Genomic DNA, 20,793 nt, shown 5'->3' with positions numbered 1-20,793 from the left:
ATCTAGTTCCCTGACCAGGGATTGAACCTGGGCCCCCTGCATTGGGAGTGCAGAGTCTTAACCACTGCACCACCAGGGAAGTCCCACTTTTGGTTACTTTTTAATTATACAAGTAGTACATATACATTATAGAAAAATTGGAAAATACAGGTGAGTAAAAAGAAGAGTGTAAAAATTACCAGTAATCTTACCATCCAGAGAAAACCACCATTAATCAATATTTAGGGACATATTTTTCCAGAGATTTTTTTTTTTTTTTAGTAGGCTCATACTCTGGAAACCTGCTTTTTACTTATAATAATATCACAAACATATCACCATGTTAATAAATGCACTTTTACCACATAATCTATATGATATTGTACTCTGTAGATTACATACATTATTTAATTAATTGATTCCTTGTTTTGGAAATTTTGTTTCTGATTTTTTCAGAAGTTGTATTCTGTGTTTTTTAAAAAATACTTGGAGATATAATTTATATACCATACAACTCATCCATTTAAAGCGTAGAATTCGGGACTTCCCTGGTGGCACAGTGGTTGGGAATCCGCCTGCCAATGCAGGGGACACGGGTTCGAGCCCTGGTCTCAGAAGATCCTACATGCTGCGGAGCAACTAAGCCTGTGCACCACAGCTACTGAGCCTGCACTCTAGAGCCCGCGAGCCACAACTACTGAAGCCCGCTTGCCTAGAGCCCGTGCTCCGCAACAGGAGAAGCCACCGCAGTGAGAAGCCCACGCACTACAACGAAGAATAGCCCCCACTTGCCACACTAGAGAAAGCCCGTGCGCAACAGTGAAGACCCAACACAGCCAAAAATTAATAAATAAATTTATTAAAAAGAAATAAAATTTAAAAAGCATAGAATTCAGTGTTTTTGGTATATTATGTTATTTATTTTTTTAACTTTGGTAAAATATATCGTGAAATTTACCATTTTAACCACTTTAAGTGTACAATTCAGTGGCATTAATTGCATTTAAAACGTTTTGCGACCATCACCATGATTTCTAAAACTTTTTCATCAATTATTGGCAATAATTTCCCATTCTTCCCTTCCCCCAGCCCCTAGTAACCTCTAATCTACTTTTTGCCTCTGAATTTGCCTATTTTAGGTACTTCATGTAAGTGGAATCATACATTTGTCCTTTTTTTTTTTTATGGCTTATTTCACTTAGCATAGTGTTTTCAAGTTTCATCCATGTTAGCATGTATCAGAACTTCATTCCTTTTTATGGCTGAATAATATTTCGTTGTATGTATTTATTACATTTTGTTTATCCATTCATCTGTTGTTGGGTAAGGGCTGCTTCCACCTTTCCGCTATTGTGAGTAATGCTGCAGTGAACACTGGCATACAAGCATCTGTTTGAGTCTTTTGGGTATAGAGCTAGGAGTGAAATTTCTGGATCATATAATAATTCTGACTTGTTGAGGAACTGCCAAACTCTTTTCCACAACAGCTGTACCATTTTACATTTCTACCCGTGATGTGTGGTTTCTTTATCCTCACCAACACTTATCATTTTATGTTTGTTTGTTTGTTTGATTATAACCACCCTACAAGGTGCAGTGGTATCGCATTGTGGTTTTGATTTGCGTTTCCCTAATGACTAGTGCTATGAGCATCTTTCATGTCTCACATGTCCTTTTTTTTTTTTTTTTTTAAATTACCATCCTGAAGGGTGCACTGGCATCTCATTATGGTTTTGATTTGCATTTCCCTGATGACTAATAAGGAACTTTTCCATACTGGCCATCTGTATATCTTCTTTGGAGAAATGTCTGATTGATTGATTGATCGATTGATTGATGTATGTATGTATGTATGTATGTATGTATGGCTGTGTTGGGTCTTCGTTTCTGTGTGAGGGCTTTCTCTAGTTGCGGCAAGTGGGGGCCACTCTTCATCGCAGCGCGCGGGCCTCTCACTATCGCGGCCTCTCTTGTTGCGGAACACAGGCTCCAGACGCGCAGGCTCAGCAATTGTGGCTCACGGGCCTAGTCGCTCCGCGGCATGTGGGATCTTCCCAGACCAGGGCTCGAACCCATGTCCCTTGCATTGGCAGGCAGATTCTCAACCACTGCGCCACCAGGGAATCCCCGAGAAATGTCTGTTTGAATCCTTTGTCCTTTTTTTTTCCCCCCAGAATATTGCATTTAAAAAATTGTCTTTTGCAATTTTTAAAATTGGGTTATTAATCTTTTTATTGCTAAGTTGTAAAGTTTTAAAAATATATTTTTGGTACAAGTCCCTTATCCAGATATATGATTTGTAATATTTTCTCCCATCCTGTCGGTTGTCTTTTCATTTTCTTGGTAGTGTCCTTGGAAGCACAGAAGTTTTAAATTTTGATGAGGTCTGATATCTTGCACTTTAGAACATACAGTATGCTTTCTCTTGCCTGTGGTGCAGAGATTAAAAGATTGATAAAGTGAGGCCAGAACTGTAAAAGAGGTATAACTGGTAAGTGTATTGTGCCTGGGACTGAGAGTTGAGGGTGGAAGAGAGAGGAGATAGTGGTAGATGGAAAGGAAGAGTGGGGGCAACAGATTCTTGTTACTTCCTTGACTGATTCCAGGGCATAATCGGGTCCAAGTTAAGTCAGGCTAGAGAGGTGGGAGAGGTTGTCCATTTTGCAAAATGGTTTCCAGCATTCTTCCTGTTGTGTAGTCATGGCAGGAAAGAAAGTTTTCCATAAAAATTTCCCATAAGCTTACCACTTTTTAGGACATTTCCTTTGTGTGAAGAAGTTAGATTCTAATCAAGAACCAGTAATCTCTTATGTCCTGTTCTACATTATATAAATGGGTACAGTTGTCTCTGGTCCACATTGAATCCCAGGCTGGGCTAGGATTTGATGGCTATACCATCAAAAATGTGTATTCTTAGACTGACTTTAATTTTAGATTGAGAAAAATGTAATCATGAAGGTAAATTTTATACCAAAAAATTTTAGAAACATATACTATTTTTTAAAGCCAAATATTGATTTTCCTCACACTTTCTCCTATTAGCACAGGTTGATGGACTAAAAATGAAGATGATTCTTTGTTGTTTAAGCTAGATTAATTTTCTCTTTTTAAAAAAAAATCATGAGAGTGGTTGACACAATAAAGTTCTGAAAGTGCTCCAAGGGGTCATTCTGGAGACTAGAAGTAGTGTGGGTACATTGTCTGTCATGGAGGTGTCATTTCCAGAACATCTTGCTTATAATTTTGAACTCTAGTGTCTAGAGTAAGGCTTCACTGAAATATGTTTCCTTTTAAACTTTTGCTGCTGTGCCTTTTGGATCCTCTCAACTGAGTGTGTCTCTAAATTTCCATCTGTTTCTAGGCTATAAAACTGGACTGTTTTCTGTCTCCTTCTATAACTCTTGACTTCATGCCCATGCAGTGTGTTTCAGTGTTGCTATATTATACTTTTGTTTCTCCTTTGTTTAAGGAATGGATCACTTTCCAGAGAAATTTTTATCTAAACATTTGAATTGATTTTTGCTGCTATTCTCTACAGTGATTTAGTTTTAAATTTTAAATAAGTTTGTGATTGTGCAGGTACTGTTTTTCTTTTTTCTTGAACTTAGATAATGTTTTTTATGTAGGGATTTTTATTCCTAATGTGAGGCAGTTCATTTTGGTGTTCTCTTAGGATTTGATATTAATAAAACACTTAAATCAACAATCTTACTTTGTGATGCTGTATAAAAAAAAATAATAAATAAATTAAATTAAATTTTAAGAAAAACCAAGTCTTTGTGATATTTGCCATGTAGAGATGTGTGGATAGAATATATGCTTTTTTAAATTAAAAATTTAGTAAGTTTATATACATGTACATTGAGATTCAAACAATTCAAAAGTACATAAAGTAAAGAGTGAAAGTTCTCCTTAACCTTAGCCTACTCTTTTTTTTTTTTGGTTGCTTTGGGTCTTCATTGCTGTGCATGGGCTTTCTCTAGTTGCGGTGAGCAGGGGCTACTCTTCGTTGCGGTGCACAGGCTTCTCATTGCAGTGGCTTCTCTTGTTGTGGAGCACAGGCTCTAGGCGCGCAGGTTTCAGGAGTTGTGGCACACGGGCTCTACAGCACAGGCTCTGTAGTGGCGCACGGGCTTAGTTGCTCTGCCGCATGTGGGATCTTCCCGGACCAGGGATGGAACCCGTGTCCCCTGCATTGGCAGGCAGATTCTCAACCACTGCGCCGCCAGGGAAGTCCCAGCCTACTCTCCTTATGTAATCACCTACCAACGTTTTTGTGTGTGGCTCTCTGGTCCTCTTTTGATGTATTTATACACAGATAAAAATGCACGCACACAAACATTGCCTATTGTTATTTTTTTGCTTAACAGTATATCTTGGATAGCTTTCCATATCAGAACATGCAGATAGCTCAACTCCATTCATAATATATACAATAATCTTATTTAGCTATTCATATATTTTTGGACATTTAGATTTTCTGTTTACAGATGATGCTGACATAAACATTCATTACATATGTCTTCGTGCACATGTGCAACTATTTCAGTAGCACAGCTCCTAGAAATGGAATTACTGAGCCAAAGGGTATGCAAACTTAAATTTTGTTAAACTCTGCCAAATTGCCCTCTAAAAAGGCTGAACCAATTTACACTCCCACAAACTGTCAGGATGCTGGTTCTTCCCCACCCCCACCCTTGCCATAGCCAGATATAAGTCTTTATTTTAACCAATCTGATGGGTGAAAAATGAAATCACATTGCTTTAATTTGCATTTTCATGATTACCAGTAAGGTTGAGCATATGTTCTTTTCTCTGAATTGTTTTTTCTTTGCCCATTTTTGTATTGAGCTTTTTTCTTTGTTAGTAGGATCTCTTTGTGTATAATGTATATTACCCTGTCACCTTTGTATGGTGAAAATATTTTCTCTCAAGCTGTTGCTTGTCATTTGGTTGTATCTGTGATAAGTTTTTATTGTTTATGTGGTCAAACATAAATCTTAGCTGTTTTGGTTCTTGTTTTGGAGTGTCTTTCTCTATCTCAAGATTATCTTCCCCTGGTACTATCCTAGGGTTGTTTTTTGTTGTTTTTTTTGTTTTTGTTTTTTGCTTATATTGTGTTGTTTTAGAACTCTAATTTACCTGGAATTTAGTTTTGCATATGATATGATGCAAGAGTCTAATTTTTTTTCAGATGGGTAGCCGGTTGCATAGTATCATTTATTAAATAGTTCATCTTTTCCCCATTGATTTTTAGATGATGACTCTATCACTTATTGAATTCCCATTTATACTTGGGTCTGTTTCTGGACTCTGTTGAATTTCATTTTTCCGTTTGTCTATTTTTATACCAGTATCATGCTGTTTTAATTACTGTAGCTTTATAATATTTTATGCCACCTGGTAGGACAAGTTCCCATTTGTAGTTGTTAATATTATTTTCGAATTTGGTCATTCTCTCACATTTACCCTTCCTGATAAACTTGAGAATCAACTCATCAAGTTTCATTAAAAAATAAATAATCCCAGGTGAAGTTTGATTGCGGATGCAATCAATTTATAGATTAATTTGTGGAAAATTTAAATATTTACAGTATCGAATGTTTCTATCCAGGAACATAGAATGCCTTCTTTTTATGATACTGATTTTAAGTGTTTCTAGTTTCTTCTTATAATTCTTACATACTAGTTTTAGATTTATCCCTAAATTTAAGTTTTTAGTACTGTTTTGAATAGGATTTTTTAAATTGAGGTACAGTTGACTTGAATAGGATCTTTTAAAATGTATATTTTCTAATTAGCCATTGCTAATTGTTTGGAAGGCTATTGATCTGTTTGTTTATAAGAAGATAGTAAGCAAGATAGATACATTCTTGTTCTCATAAAATTTTTAATGTACTCAAATACATCTGTGATGCCAATTTTTGGACCCTGGGTGTTTGAGGGTATTTTCATAGTGAATTGCATTTTCATGTATCATATTTTCCTTGTTCTATAGTTATTCTTTGACTTCACTCCTTTATTGCTATGTAATTAGTAGTTTAGCCACTGATTATCTTGGACTTTGCTCCAGGAATAGCCTATATGAGTTAGTCTAACTCCTCCCTGACCCGTCTGAGTGCTCTCATAGTAGGTCTTGAATCTAGTAGCGTAGACCACGTTTTTAGGAGTATGTTCTTCATACTTCTAGTTTTAACAGCTAATAATGATATTTGGCTGTGGCTGATAGTGTAATGTAGTATAGATATGATTTCTGGTAGTATAGATATTATTTCTGTTTTACAGATGAAGAAACTGAAATCTAAAAAAGGGTAAATAAATTTCCTAGAGTCACACTGGATTGTGACAGAGTTTAGTTATAAAACCTTATCTCAAATTATTAGTTCAGTGTTCTAAGTATGTGACTTCATGCAAGGTTTTTATGTTCTTCTGATCCTTGCTGAAGCCTATGTGTTTCTCTAAATGCATTTCTCCATTTGTTTGATAATGTTGCAGGTGCTCAAATTTTATGTTTGCATATGTTACTGAATTCAGAGTTTGTTATCCTTTGCACATTTTTCTCAAGTGTTGATTGGTAAATCCAAATAAATTCTAGTTCTTAAAGAGAACCCAAGCTATTAAAATGTTGTGGTTATTTTGTAGTGAGGCTCTTTACAAATTGTATTCCCAAGTAGTTATATTTCTTAGGGTGACTTTCTTACTTTTGGTATTCCCTGGGTAAATGGTATTCTCGTTTTAATGTTACTTACCTTTTTTAAAAAAAATAAGTACAGTTGGTACTGTACTGCTTAGTGTTTAAGAAACCTCTCTTTCATAAAGTGAATAGAGGCTAGAGATTCGTTTGAGCGGTTTGATGTATATCCTCTGAGTGTTCTCACAGGAATCGAATTAACTGAATTCTAGGCTCTTAGACCACCTGCAGCAGTATTTGTGTTGTAGTGATATGAGTGTGTTGCTTGTAGGCTCTGCAGTGACTATAAGAATTGATCATTTAATTAACAAGATGAGATGAGTGTTTCTTAAGATTAACAAGACCTCTGTGCCTATCCATTCATGTTGGAAATTTTCAAATTATTGCCTGTGAGCTCCTGGAATCCCTGGAGGCTTCTGGGCCTCATCTTCATCTTTGACTATTTTCCATCCCTTTCTGTTATAGGGAATGTGGATTGATTCAGAATGGCTGAGATGAATTAAAAGAAGTAAAAATACTGGAAATGACCAACTGGAATGAAATTGGAGTGTGAAAATTCCAATTCACAGTTGCTATAGGGGCCATTTGGTATGTAAAACAGATGCCAAAATCCTCAATATTCTGAGAAGTCTTCTGCAAAATGTTAGAGGGTTATTGAGGCCTTACACAAATGAGAAAACAGTCTATTTCATGGCTTCTAAATCACCCTTTCTTTTCTTATTTATTTATTTATTTTTGGCTGTGTTGGGTCTTCGTTTCTGTGTGAGGGCTTTCTCTAGTTGCGGCAAGCGGGGGCCACTCTTCATCGCGGTGCGCGGGCCTCTCACTGTCGCGGCCTTTCTTGTTGCGGGGCACGGGCTCCAGACGCGCACGCTCAGTAATTGTGGCTCACGGGCCTAGTTGCTCCGCGGCATGTGGGATCTTCCCAGACCAGGGCTCGAACCCGTGTCCCCTGCATTGGCAGGCAGATTCTCAACCACTGTGCCACCAGGGAAGCCCCTAAATCACCCCTTTCTTTAAGTTTTATTTATTGTTCTACCTTCTTGTCATTGCCTCTGAAGAATCACCTCTTCCCCAAGCAGACAGTGCTGGTAAAGACTGAATTCCTTAGGAAAAGTTAATGCAAATATGAAAAATTGACTTTATTAATTAATAGTAGGGCTCAAGTCACTGTAAATATGTAAGTCATTATTACATCCTTTGTGAATATAACCTATTTATTTCCCCCAAATTAGCACATTGCCTGGCACTTTATAGGAACTTAATAAATATTTATGGATTTAAAATAAGTTCCATGTATTGCCTGAATTAAGGTTTTCTTACATGAAGAGCAAAACATTGAGGAAAATAAAATAGTGCTGTGAAGATTTTATCATTTGAATAATAAATCATATTCAAGTGAAAAAAAAAAAATAGTGCTGTAATTGTCTGCAGTTGAATGGATTATATCCCTCCTCTTTTCTCCTTTGCAGGATATAAGCTTTTAAACTATCACTCTTTAATTAGAGAAAGAAATATGCTTCATGTTAATTTGGAGTCTGTCTGCTAAAGATTTTGCCTAAGAAAAGATTTAGCTTGTTTTATAACTTTCATAGTTTATAGTTAATATGTAGATTTGTAATTAAATAGGCATGGTCAAACGTGATGTACACATTTGGAAATACAATAAGGGCGGGCTAAAAATGAGATTGGAAATTAGCTAGCAATTTAAGTCAGATATTATATTTAACCTTTCTCCCACTGTCTTCTTTCCTTCCTATACCTCCTTTCCTCCTTCCTTCCTCTTTTCCCTACCCCTTCCCTTTCTCTCTCTCCATCCACTCCCGTTCCTCCCTCCTTCCCTCCCTCCCTTCCTTTCTTTCTTTCTTTCTTTCTTTCTTTCTTTCTAACCTCTGTAAAATGGTGATTATAAGAAAAATCCTTTTTCTAACACTCTGTGGGTAAAACTGGAAGGAACCCTAAACAGTTCACCAATTTTAAGCATCTGGGCACTGTACAGCAGTTCTTATAGTCAAAAGTAAGCTCTCCAATACTGGCAGATAATGTTACTGGAAAGTGCTTATCAGACATCTCAGAGTAATCGGAAAAAGTTCTGTTGGAAATGCCTTTTGAAATAAATGATAGCCTTACATGAAGTGTTGCTGGGATGCTGTAAGCTCTAAAGCTATTGTTTGCAACAGTGCCAAACTGGTGAGTCTGGATGGCTCCGGATAGCATTTCCAGGTGTTATGCTGAAGGTGCATTGTTGACAGTACATAATCAGAATTAGATTTTTAAGGTTCACTAATCTTACAGGGAATGCAAAGTAACTTAGTCTTAGATGCTTCATAGATGTGTCAGCTATTTAAAGGACACCAATAGTTTTAATTCAGTTGCTTTAAAAATATATTTGTATCTGCTATCTCTGCTGTGTTCCCTCTATGTAGCTCAAGGCTCAGTAGCAGTCCAATGGCACTTTCTAATTGCCATACTCACAGGAGGAGGTGCCTGGCATGTGGATCTCCTCTGCCCCCAAGGACTTGCCATTTACGCATCATTTGTACCTTGAACTCTTTTTTTTGCTATTGTTTTGGTTTTGATTCTTTTTGTTGTTGTTTTTATTCACATAGAACGACATTACCTAAATTTAGAAAGGAAGAAAGAGAATTGCTAAGAAGGGAGAGAAGTTATCAAGATGATTTGAGATTTGATACCGTAAAATTGTCAACATTTGCTTCGTTGTAGTAACAGAGTGCTGTTCTGTACTTGTTGAGAATATGGTGCATTTTTCCTCCCTCCAAATCTTAGTGTCTAATTCACAGAAGTTATTGAGTTGTTTTTCAGCTTCTTAAAGGAGAAAATGAAAGTAAAAAAATTTAGACGGTTACTCTAAATGAATTGAATTTATACATTTGTCACTAGAAAACTACTATTTTTAGCTGAATAGTGGCTTGTAATTGTAGTTATAGTTTATAGTGTTTATAATTTGCTGTGGTTTAAATGTTGGTTTTAAGACTGTAATTAGTGACCCACTAGATTTTAATTGCTAGGAAATTTCAGAGAATGTGAAAAAGTTTGGGCTAAGCCTGGGAAATATCCATTCTTGCTTTCCTCAGAATTGGCATCAGTGACTACTTCATGACAGCAGAATGCTTTGAAAACGTGCTCTTTAAAGTTTAGCTATTATTAAATACCATAATAACTAGTGTGTAAGTGATAGTTGCTTTTTTGTTGTAGAAACTCTGTGGTAAGAGGAAAGCTTCAGCAAAATCCTTAAAAATATAGTATAAAAAAGTAACTGGTAAATAGAGGATTTTAAAAAATGGAATGTGGATGAGAAATAGAGAGACATATAGATTTGGCATGATTATATTTATTTAAATTCCTTATCTCCTTGGACTTTGCAGATAAGGTGGTTTTCTGTGTAATTTTTAAAAAACATATCATTTGTACACTTCTACAATTTACAACTAGTCTCTCTTTTAAAAAAGTGATATGCCAAAACCCATTGTAATGTAATGTAAGCTTGGAAATTTGAGCTCTTCAACGTCAGGAAACAAACAGTGTGTGTACTAATTTCTAAATTACTAGCTGGGTTTCTAAATGTATACGTTGTTCATACAGCCAAGGCAGTCTGTACAGAGCAATCTGTACTGTTGGTGTTTCACTGAGCGTTTGCCATTGTTTAGTACTGTTTGTCTCTGCGTTTATTCAATATTACCATATGCTATAATCTCTAGACCAGATGAGAGCATCCAGCAAGCATAGACTTCCAAGCAGGAGCCAGAGTAAGCAGTGGAAAATGAAGCTGCTGTAAAATTTTGTGGACAGCCGTTGCAAAATGCTTTCTGAAAATTGTGCATAGTAAATGGGAAAGTAGGTCACATCTTGTTTTTTATAAAGTCTTTTCCATATCCATACCCGTCTTTCAAAAGTTTATACTTGGTGATAAAAGTAGGCATTTAAAAATGGTGTGGTGTGAAAATAATTTTAAAATAACAATTTAAATAATTAAGTACTTTTGTACTTATTTCCATTTTCTGTAAATGATGGGAATGTTTTTAAAAGCCTATTACAACAACTAAATACACTTTTGATCATTTCTTTTAATGCAAGGAGCTGTATGCCTAAGAGAGACATGAGTGATACTGTGGGTTTTGTTTATTCTCCTCAAACTTTATATCCAATTTTAGTCAGCAAATAAACTATTTAGTTTGTTTTTCTTTGCTGACTACCTTATTGTTGACTTACTTTAGTAAACAAGAACAAGTTTAGCCAGCAATTTTTAGAGATAGAAAAGGAGTAAAGAATGGCTTCTGCAATCTAAAAAAAAAAAAAGAGAGAGAAAACTCACTGTAGCCTCAGTAATTGAGAGAGTTAAGTTTTGTAAGATGTGCAATTGAAACATTCTATTTTGGAAGGAGGGGTGGGAGTGTGGGCTGCCTCAAATCTTAACATTGAAATTAAAGATAAAATTTAAGTTATCAAATATTTATGGTACACTTACTATGAATGAGATAAAAACCCATTTAGGGAATCGTAAAAATTTGGGATGAGATGATTGTTTTAATTGAACATTGAATATAGATCTCAGTATCCTGATATTTGAGAGTAAAAATAATCTATTTTATTATTATGAAAATTATTATTATGAAAATAGATTTTATAGTTCTTTTGATTTAATAAAAGGGAACATGCTAGTTCATGTGGAGGAAGAAGCTTTTCAGTATTCATAATTGTCTCTTAGATCCGTATTGTTTTCTCATTCCAACCACGGGGAAGTGGCAGAATAACACTATAACATCTTATGTGACTTAGTTCAACTATTACCCTATACCCTGACCTAATACATCATTTGTAAATCCTTAATAATAATGACCATCACAATTGTAATACTACTATACTCCTGACCTTTCACAGTGTATTCATTGTATTCATATGTGTTATCTCACTTAAGTCCTTTGATTGGTCTCTCTGTCAAAACCTTTAAAGCCGGACTTCCCTGGTGGCACAGTGGTCAAGAATCCGCCTGCCAATGCAGGGGACATGAGTTCGAGCCCTGATCCGGGAAGATCCCACATGCCGCAGAGCAACTAAGCCCATGCGCCGCAACTGCTGAGCCTGTGCTCTAGAGCCCATGAGCCACAACTACTGAGCCTGCGTGCCACAACTACTTAAGCCCGTGCGCTCTAGGGCCTGTGCTCTGCAACAGAGAGAAGCCACTGCAGTGAGAAGCCCACACACTGCAACAAAGAGTAGCCCCCACTCGCCACAACTAGAGAAAGCCCACGCACAGCCATGAAGACCCAACACAGCCAAAAATAAATAAATAAATTTATTTAAAAAAAAAAAAACCTTTAAAGTGAATACATATATATACACACACACGCATATATGTAATAATATAAAAATGGTGTGTATATATAATATAAAAATGCTTCCAGATTATTTAAGATAAGTATCTTCATGATGGCAAGGAGGTAAATGGCTTTTATCTCCTACTACATGTCAGGCTCTTTGGTAGGCATTTTATATAAATACATTATCTCATTTAATCATCACCACTGAATTATAAAATAGGTATCTCTATTCCCATTTTACAGATGAGACCTCTCTAGTCACAACTAGAGAGGTAGGAAATGGACTTTTGAGAGTGGTAAAGAAGATACTGGTTTAGACGGAGAGACAGTGATACTCTAAGACACTATTTGATTATGTGTCCACTCTCCAGAGTGGTCAGGAAAGCTAATTTCATGGAGAGGTAGGACTTGTACTGTTTACTGAGAAAGGGAACAAAACAGAAGAATGAGGTTTGTGTAAGTGCTCATGAGTTCAGTTTAGATGTGTTGAGTTTAAGGAAGGGAAGATCTTATAGAAGGTGGGTACAGCCAACTGTGGTAAGATTTTGGGGGTTTTGCCTTGAATTATATAGATTTTTGTTAGACATTTCTTTGAACATTATTAATAACATTTAAACTTTGTGTTTGTGAAGGAATATGATGAGCTGTTAATGCCTTGAATAGTTAAATAAATTTCGGGTCGATTGCATGATTTGTGAACATTATAGCTACCATGTGCTACGTAGGTTAAGGATATTTTTTAAGCAAACTGGATTGTATGAAATCTCTTCAATTTTTCTTTATTATTATTCTATAAGCAAAGCTTGTTTATTATAGAAAAATTAGAATATAGAAGTTACCATGAAGGGAAACAAACAGTAGTCCTAACACTGGGTTGAATGTATTTTGATTTTTTTCCTATGTGTTTTTTCTTTCAGAAATATGGCTACACACACCTTTCTGCAGGAGAACTTCTTCGTGATGAAAGGAAGAACCCAGATTCACAGTATGGTGAACTCATTGAAAAGTACATTAAAGATGGAAAGATTGTGCCAGTTGAGATAACCATCAGTTTGTTGAGGAGGGTAAGGAGTGTGAATGCCAACCAGTTAAAACCAACGAGGAAATGAGAAATTAAATCTGCCCTCCCTTTGAGTAATGAAAAAAATCAGAGTATTGAATTTCTTGCTTGTGGAGGGTGGTCATGGTGTTTGAGAATGGCAGAACTGGAAATTCCACTTTCACCTGGGAAGAAATTGTACAGTAGGAAACATTCTCTACCTTGGTCTAGGATCAGCTACAACTGAACATTCATATGTGTACACTTGACCCTTCCCAGCGTGCAGAGAATCCATCCTCCTTCCATTTCTATTTCTTTTTCCTCCTTTCCCTTTTCTGTTTTCTTCCAGACTTTGTCCCTCCCTCCCTCTTTCTTTCCCTCCCTCTCTCCCTCCCATGACCCTCCCATTGTTGCCATTCTCTCAGTCTTGATGTTTCCTTTTCTGGTGCATGCATCACCATCTTCAGTGTGAAATGCTGAGACTAACAGCTATCAAACTAAAATAGGTCCCATCTAAAAACAGATGCCTTGCATTTACATGATAACTCTCCACTATAGATTCTCAAGATTATAGTCATTAATAGATATTTTCACATATAAGAAACGTGAAGGAGAAATGGAAGAGTGGGAACAGCAAGAAATAGTTGAAGCCCAATGGAAAAGAGATACATGAGCTTCTGGTTGGAACCATAGAAACTTGAAGAGTGGCTCATTCACACACATTCTTACCTCTTGTCTCAGAGAGTGGAGTAACCTGCTTCCATTCAGAGTAACTAAATCCTCTCTCCTTATTCTCTGGATTTAATGCCCTTTCTCCACTTTTATGCTTAATTGTGAAAGAGTAGTCTACATTTTTTACTTTTTCATTTTCTACTCTTCAGCTGTTTGCACTAAGACTCTATTTCCATCTTCATTGAAACTATTCTTGCTGATGTTACCAGTGATCTCTATCAAATCTAGGGGATATTTTCCGTCATTTTTCTTGTAGCCTTTAACTTCCTGTCTTTTTGAAACTCGTTCCTCCTTTGTTCTCTGTGACACCGTTTCTCTTGATTCTCTTCCTCCTTCAGTGACTGCTATTTCTTAAGTCTCCTTTGATAACTCTTCTTCTTCTGCAAGTTTCTTAAACCATGATGCTTCTCGGGGTTTCATCCTTGGTTCTCCTCTTATTTTATACATTTCTTGCTGGATGTTGTTAGCCATGTCCAAGGTTTTCACTGTGCTAATGATCCCAGAATCTATAACTCTAGCACAGACCTCTTTTTCTGAACTCCAGACCTATATTTCTTTTTTTTTTTTTTGGCTGCACTCCACAGCTTGGAGGATCTTGGTTCCCTGACCAAGGGTCGAACCTGCACCATCAGCAGTGAAAGCACGGAGTCCTAACCACTGGACTGCCAGGGAATTCCCCAGACCTATATTTCTAACTATTAGGCATCCATCTGAATGTCTCACAAGTATCTCAAAATCAACATGTCCGAGTCTGACTGTATCATCTAAAATGTGATCACCCTTTATTTCCTATCCTGGTTAATGGTTCTACCATCTACCCAGCTGCCCAAGCCAGAAATCTGGGAGCCATCCTATATTTTCCACCTCTTCCTCACTTTCCCAAATCCACTCAGTGAGCAGATCCTTTCAATTATCTTTCTCTTTATCCTCTTCTATTTATTAATAGTTTTTTTCTCCTCTATTACTACTATCATCTTAGTTCAGATCCTCTTTTTTTTTTTTTTTTTTTAAGTAATATTGGGAAGAATGCAGACATTATGTTGGGAAATCAATCACTGAAATATATTTTTCATTTTTTATTTATTTATTTTTTGGCTACGTTGACTCTTCGTTGCTGTGTGCGGGCTTTCTCTAGTTGCGGCGAGCTGGGGCTGCTCTTCATTGTGGTGTGCGGGCTTCCCATTGCAATGGTTTCTCTTGTTGCGGAGCATAGGCTCTAGGCATGCGGGCTTCAGTAGTTGTGGCTCGCAGGCTCAGTAGTTGCAGCGCATGGGCTTAGTTGCTCCGCGGTATGTGAGATCTTCCCGGACCGGGGATCGAACCCGTGTCCCCTGCATTGGCAGGTGGATCCTTAACCACTGTGCCACCAGGGAAGTCCCAAGATCCTCTTTTTTTCTTATTTGGACCATCACTAGAGCCTTATCATTAGTCTTTTGCCTTTAATCCATCTTTGTCCCCTTCTAATTCATCCTTCATGGTGCAGTCAGTGATTTTTTTTTTCTAAAGGTGATGGGAGCATGTTCTTCTACTACTTAAAATTTCTCAGTGGTCCTGTATTGCTTGCAGAATAAAAACCAAATCCTTAGTGTGGTATAATAAGTTCTTCATTAATTTTGGCCCTACCTACTTTCTAGTCATTTCTCCTTCCACTCTCTACACGCATCCTAAGGTTCACCTTTACCAGCTTATTTCAGATTCATCAAAGCTGTTATGCTTCTTCATTTCTGAGCCTTTAACATCCAGTTGACACCATCTGGAGTACCTTGATCCCTGTCTGCCTGCCATTTCATTATTCAGAATTCAGCTCCTCTGCCACCTCTTTGGTAGAGCTCTTCCTGGCAGTTTCCCAGGTAGTTTGTGCTTGCTTCTTCGTTTTATCACAGCATCCTTGCATACCTCAGTATAGAACTTAGCACATTTACTTACACATATTTGTTACCCACTGGACTGTGAGCCTGCCAGGGGCCATGACCTTGCTCTTCATGTTCCCTGATGGTAGGCCTTGAATGAGTGTATGTTGAGTGAGTAGAATATTGATGTACCCCTTCAGATGTCTTCTACTACCATAATTGGGATAGAAATGCTATAGCAGGGGTCCAAAAGCATTCTGTGAAATTTTGTGACTATTGGAGAAGCTAGATGCTGGGTTAAAGCCAACCCTCAGATAAAGGAATTAGGGGTCCTGACAGCCATTGTTCTTCTTGAGGAACCAGGAAAGTCTGAGCACTGAGGGAACGGGATGTCGTTTTGCTTTAGAGTAGAGGCTCCTCTGGAGTTTGTCGAAGACATGCATCTGTGCTTATCTCATGGTGATTGATAGTGGTAAGGATTTGGAGATTCGAGATCTGCATCTCCCATTCACATATTTCCACATTCTACCTAAATTCAGACTTTGGAAGAGGATGGTGAAATGTGCAACTCTTGCTGTCTTTCTGAATGTATTGTTTCCTTTGCTACCTGTGTTTTGGGGTGGCCAGTGGCATTTAGGTTTAAATTAGCTTCAGTTTAAAAAAAAAAAACTATTGACTCCTACACTAATAATTAATGCTAGCAATCTCTTTATATATCCAAAGCTTCTTGCAGTTGGACTTGAATTATTGCAGAGAATCTGAGTACCTATAGAAGCAGCATACTTCCTACCATAGCAAAATGACTTGGGAAGAGGAAAGGGAAGGCAAGATAAGGGTCTCTATTGACTGGAGCAAAGATACTGGTTAATGCTTATTTTTCTCTTTTTGCTGTTTATAAGTTCGTGAAAATAATATATGCTTAACTATAAAAAATTTTAAAACTACAGAAAAAAAAATTGTGTGTGTATGTGTATAAAATGGGGGATACATAACCATAACTCTACCAGCTTGAGGCAAACGTTATTTCCTTTAAGTCTTTTTTTTCCTATGCACCCTCCACGCTTATGATTTAAAGAATAATAATAAAACACACCCATATAGCTACCACTCTGCTTAAGAAATTGCATTAATGTAGTGTTGAACTTAAATCTTCCTTTTTCATTAGGAAATGGATCAGACAATGGCGGCCAATGCTCAGAAGAATAAATTCTTGATTGATGGGTTTCCAAGAAATCAAGACAACCTTCAAGGTTGGAACAAGACCATGGATGGGAAGGCTGATGTATCTTTCGTTTTGTTTTTTGACTGTAATAATGAGGTAATGAAAATCTTCATCTGCCTATATGGACTTTAAACAGCTGATGGTCAACTATTAGAGAAAAAGAAAGTGATTTGTTTCACTTATATTTACATTTTATATTGACAGCAGTATTTTTTGAATTGGTAAGTTGGATGCACAGAACAGCACTGTCTTAAGCTGTTTGGCATCAGCAATATTGTGGGCCTAAAATCTGCTTTATTTTCAAAATAACAAGAATTTGTGTTTTGTTTTGAGTTAAGAATTGACTCATACCATGTTAGGTAATGAAGCTGCATTGTTACTTCTTGAGTAGGCACTATTATCAGAGAGTATCTTGCCTTAGGATGTTGTTTACTGGAAAAGAAACACACATTTCTGGGAAGTTGGGAAAACTTTCTACTTTAAAGAAACATGTATGATAGCCTGATTTGTCTTCTAAGAGTGAAATGAAAAAAAGCAGGAAAGCAGTCTTTTTCTTTCTGGTACTTCTAATGACATACCCAGACATACTTTTGAATAACTAAATGAATTTCTCGGTATCTTTTTTTTTTTTTTTTTCCCGGAATCATTTAATTAAAAGGCCTGAGTCTGTATGACAGCTGTAATATAAACTTTATTAAATTAATGCCAACGGCCTGAAAGAATAAGAATCAGCAGTACTGCCTTGAAGGAAGTTGACTATTCTTAGGTTGAATTGCAAATGTGCCTGTGGTGGAGAGACTTGCTGCAGCCTTTGAGTTGTTTTAAAATGTAACTCTCTTTTTCCAACCCCCAAAAATATGTTTTCACTTATTCTTCAGAGTTAATTTTAGAATGTTACCACAGCTTTATAACTAAGGAATGTTTATTCACGATTAACAAGGGATACTTTATTCAAATGCAAATATGTTAACTCTTAAATATTTGGATATTTATGGAATTATCAAAAAGTAAGCAAAAATGGAACAAAGTTTGACGCATGTAATTCATACCTAATAAGTTAATAATAGATGGAACCATACACATAGAGATCATCTCTTTATTGCGGTTTGAAAAAAAATACACAGGAAAAACTGAGTCATGAATGAATTCTTATTATGCTCTGTACTTATTTAACCTAGTTTATATAAATTGAACCACATGTTTCAACTTTGCATGTTGATTAATGAATTAAACACATTGGGTTTAATCAGGGTTTTGTTGGTAATCTCCGAACTTTCTTCTCTTTTCAGGTTTAAAAGACTGGCAAATTCATATCTTTTTAAAAATAACTTTTTATATATTTCTCTTTTTAGATCTGTATTGAACGATGTCTTGAGAGGGGAAAGAGTAGTGGTAGAAGTGATGACAACAGAGAGAGCTTGGAAAAGAGGTACTTTGCAGTTTTTACACATTGCCACCACGTCTCAGTTTGGAACTTGAATAACAGATAAAACACGTGCCCCATTTTGGACCAGAAAAAGAAAATGTCATGCTTAAATATGTAGAATGGCTTGTCTAAAAAGCTGATAAGGGAGGGAGCCAACTGGGTTTTATTCTGTATTGTCCCCCGATCTGTCCTATAACAGGGGGGAGAGAAGTATGCTTAGAACTTTGCAATATTTGCTTCTGTTGCAGAATTCAAACCTATCTTCAGTCAACAAAGCCAATTATTGACTTATATGAAGAAATGGGGAAAGTTAAGAAAATAGATGCTTCTAAATCTGTTGATGAAGTGAGTATCCCTAGCCTGCCTAATAGTAAAGTAACAATGTGATTTGGGGCAGGGAGGGGAGCAATATGCAGGAGAAAAAGAAATACCATGACAGATTATTTTGCTTTTCAAAACACTGGAGACTGAATGAAAAGCTAGGCTTTTTCTTCTTTTTTTAAATTGAAGTATGTATATTTTATCAATTTACAATATTGTGTTAGTTTCAGGTGTACTTCTTTTTGGATAGAGTCTAAAATGGGTTTTACAATTTCAGACTTGTTCTTTGTAAAAAGTGGGTGGTGTATTAATTCCAAACCTCTTTTCTCAAGCACTGGAAAACTGGCATTTTTAGAACTGTGATTTGGACCATGATCATTTTTTAAAAATCTGTAACATGAATAGCAAATCATCTAGCTGAAGAGCCCCAGGTTGCTTTCATCTCTTCCATCACAGAGCACGTAGCTCCAGAGGTACAGGGTTTCCACGACTCAATGCTTGCCTCTTCCTTCATGAATCTTGCGTCTCTGTACTGTGGTTTGCGGACTTTCAGTGCCCAGCCACTACTAGTGTCTCTTAAATTCACCCAGTCTTTCCCTGATTCCCTGAATCATCTTCCCCTGGACCTTTTTTTTTATCATATAGTCATTTTTGGTTTTTTATCCATGGTCCCTTCCTGTAGAGGTGAGGTAATTTTTGGTTTTTTATCCATGGTCCCTTCCTGTAGAGGTGAGGTAATACAGAAGACTTAGTGTTTTAGAATCAGAACTAGGAAGATAAGCCACTTCCGTTTACTTTTACTTTTTATAATATTGGTAGCCTATCAAGAAGTTTGTTTTGTCCTAAAAGCACTAGTAAAATTGAAGCAACATGTTCATAATTTTATATTGAAGCAACACGTTCATAATTATTTACGGTTTTGTACTACTGTCTAAAGTAAAATAGATGAAACTAAGAAATTATAATGTGTTTTTTTAATTATCCATTTTGAAAATTCATGTAAAATTGACTTTTAACAGGAACTTAGCCATATGGTGTTTTAACAATATTTGCCTTTTAAATTATTATTATTATCTTTTTCCTTTACAGGTTTTTGATGAAGTTGTGAAGATTTTTGACAAAGAAGGCTAACTCTAAACCTGAAAGCATCCTTGAAATCATGCTTGACTATTGCTTTGATAGCTGCTATCACAACCCCTTTTTAAGGCAATTTTAATCTTTCATAATTACATCTCAATTAATGGCTGGAAAGTATGTAGTAAGACAAATTAAATTTTTTATCTTCATTTTTTTTTTTTTTTTGTCACAGGAGTAGACTGAATTCGAGTCTAACTTCATCTTAGCTATGGTGCTCACAAAACAAAGAAGGGTGTTAGCTAGTTCTTTATTTTTATTCAAAAAGAATATCCCTTTTATAGTTTGTGCCTTCTGTGAGCAAAACTTTTTAGTATGTGTGTATATCCCTTTAGTAATTACAACATGTTTGGATTAGGGATTCCCCACGTCTTCTTTCTCTTGCAGGTTTTAAATTTCCAACCTGTTAAGTGAATTTATGGACCAAATTCTAAGGAACTTTTTGTGTAGTGAGTTCTTGGACAATGTGTTTGGTAAACAAACTCATGAAATGAATTCCTAGAAGTATTTTAGTATTTATCAAATAGCTGACCATTTCCTATAGAAAGGTAAGAAAACTTAGGCTTTGTTTTACTACAATTTGTACAAAGTTGTTTGCAGGGCATAGTCTTTGCTTCCAGGGGCTGGGATGGGGGCACTGGGGGTTCAGAGCCTGGTGGAATTGTCAGCTTTATTCTGACATAAATCTGAGGGTAAGGGGCAAGGATCACATCTAATGACATGTGTTCCTTTTGCTCTATTATATAATGTTATTAATGATTAAACTGATCTTAACAAAATTCCTAGTAGTGGAACCTTGAAATGCATGTACTTAGTAGATTTATGGTAAAATGATTTGGTTAGTGTTTTAGTAAGACTTCAAAGTTTTTTTTGTTTGTTTTCTAGACTAAGCATAGGGTTAGTACAAAGCAGGAGAAATCTAATGGTTAAATTTCCCATTTGTATTTTATTTTCTTGAATACTTTTTTTCGTAGTTGTTTAAGAAGATTTAAAAATTGCACTTTGGTCAGAAAAATAATAAATTTATCTTACAAATGTTTGATTCCCTTCCTGGCTACTT

General features: G+C 36.3%; 1 protein-coding gene across 1 annotated transcript in view; it reads left to right on the top strand.

Moving 5' to 3' along the window:
* Positions 1–20,773, top strand: part of CMPK1 (cytidine/uridine monophosphate kinase 1) — a 33,415-nt gene extending 12,642 nt beyond the window's left edge. The window contains exons 2-6 of the mRNA XM_082433653.1: positions 12,927–13,073; positions 16,796–16,948; positions 18,205–18,281; positions 18,527–18,623; positions 19,689–20,773. Coding sequence (XP_082289779.1) covers positions 12,927–13,073; positions 16,796–16,948; positions 18,205–18,281; positions 18,527–18,623; positions 19,689–19,730 — 516 coding nt within the window. The 3' untranslated portion in view covers positions 19,731–20,773. The remainder of the gene's footprint in view (positions 1–12,926; positions 13,074–16,795; positions 16,949–18,204; positions 18,282–18,526; positions 18,624–19,688) is intronic.
* Positions 20,774–20,793: the final 20 nt, after the last annotated feature.

Source organism: Balaenoptera physalus (assembly GCF_965194825.1).
Source record: "Balaenoptera physalus genome assembly, chromosome: 1".
In the NCBI taxonomy this organism is placed as follows: Eukaryota; Metazoa; Chordata; class Mammalia; order Artiodactyla; family Balaenopteridae; genus Balaenoptera; species Balaenoptera physalus.
The sequence above is the reverse complement of the archived record's forward strand: the minus strand, read 5'-3'. Positions and strand labels throughout refer to the sequence as shown.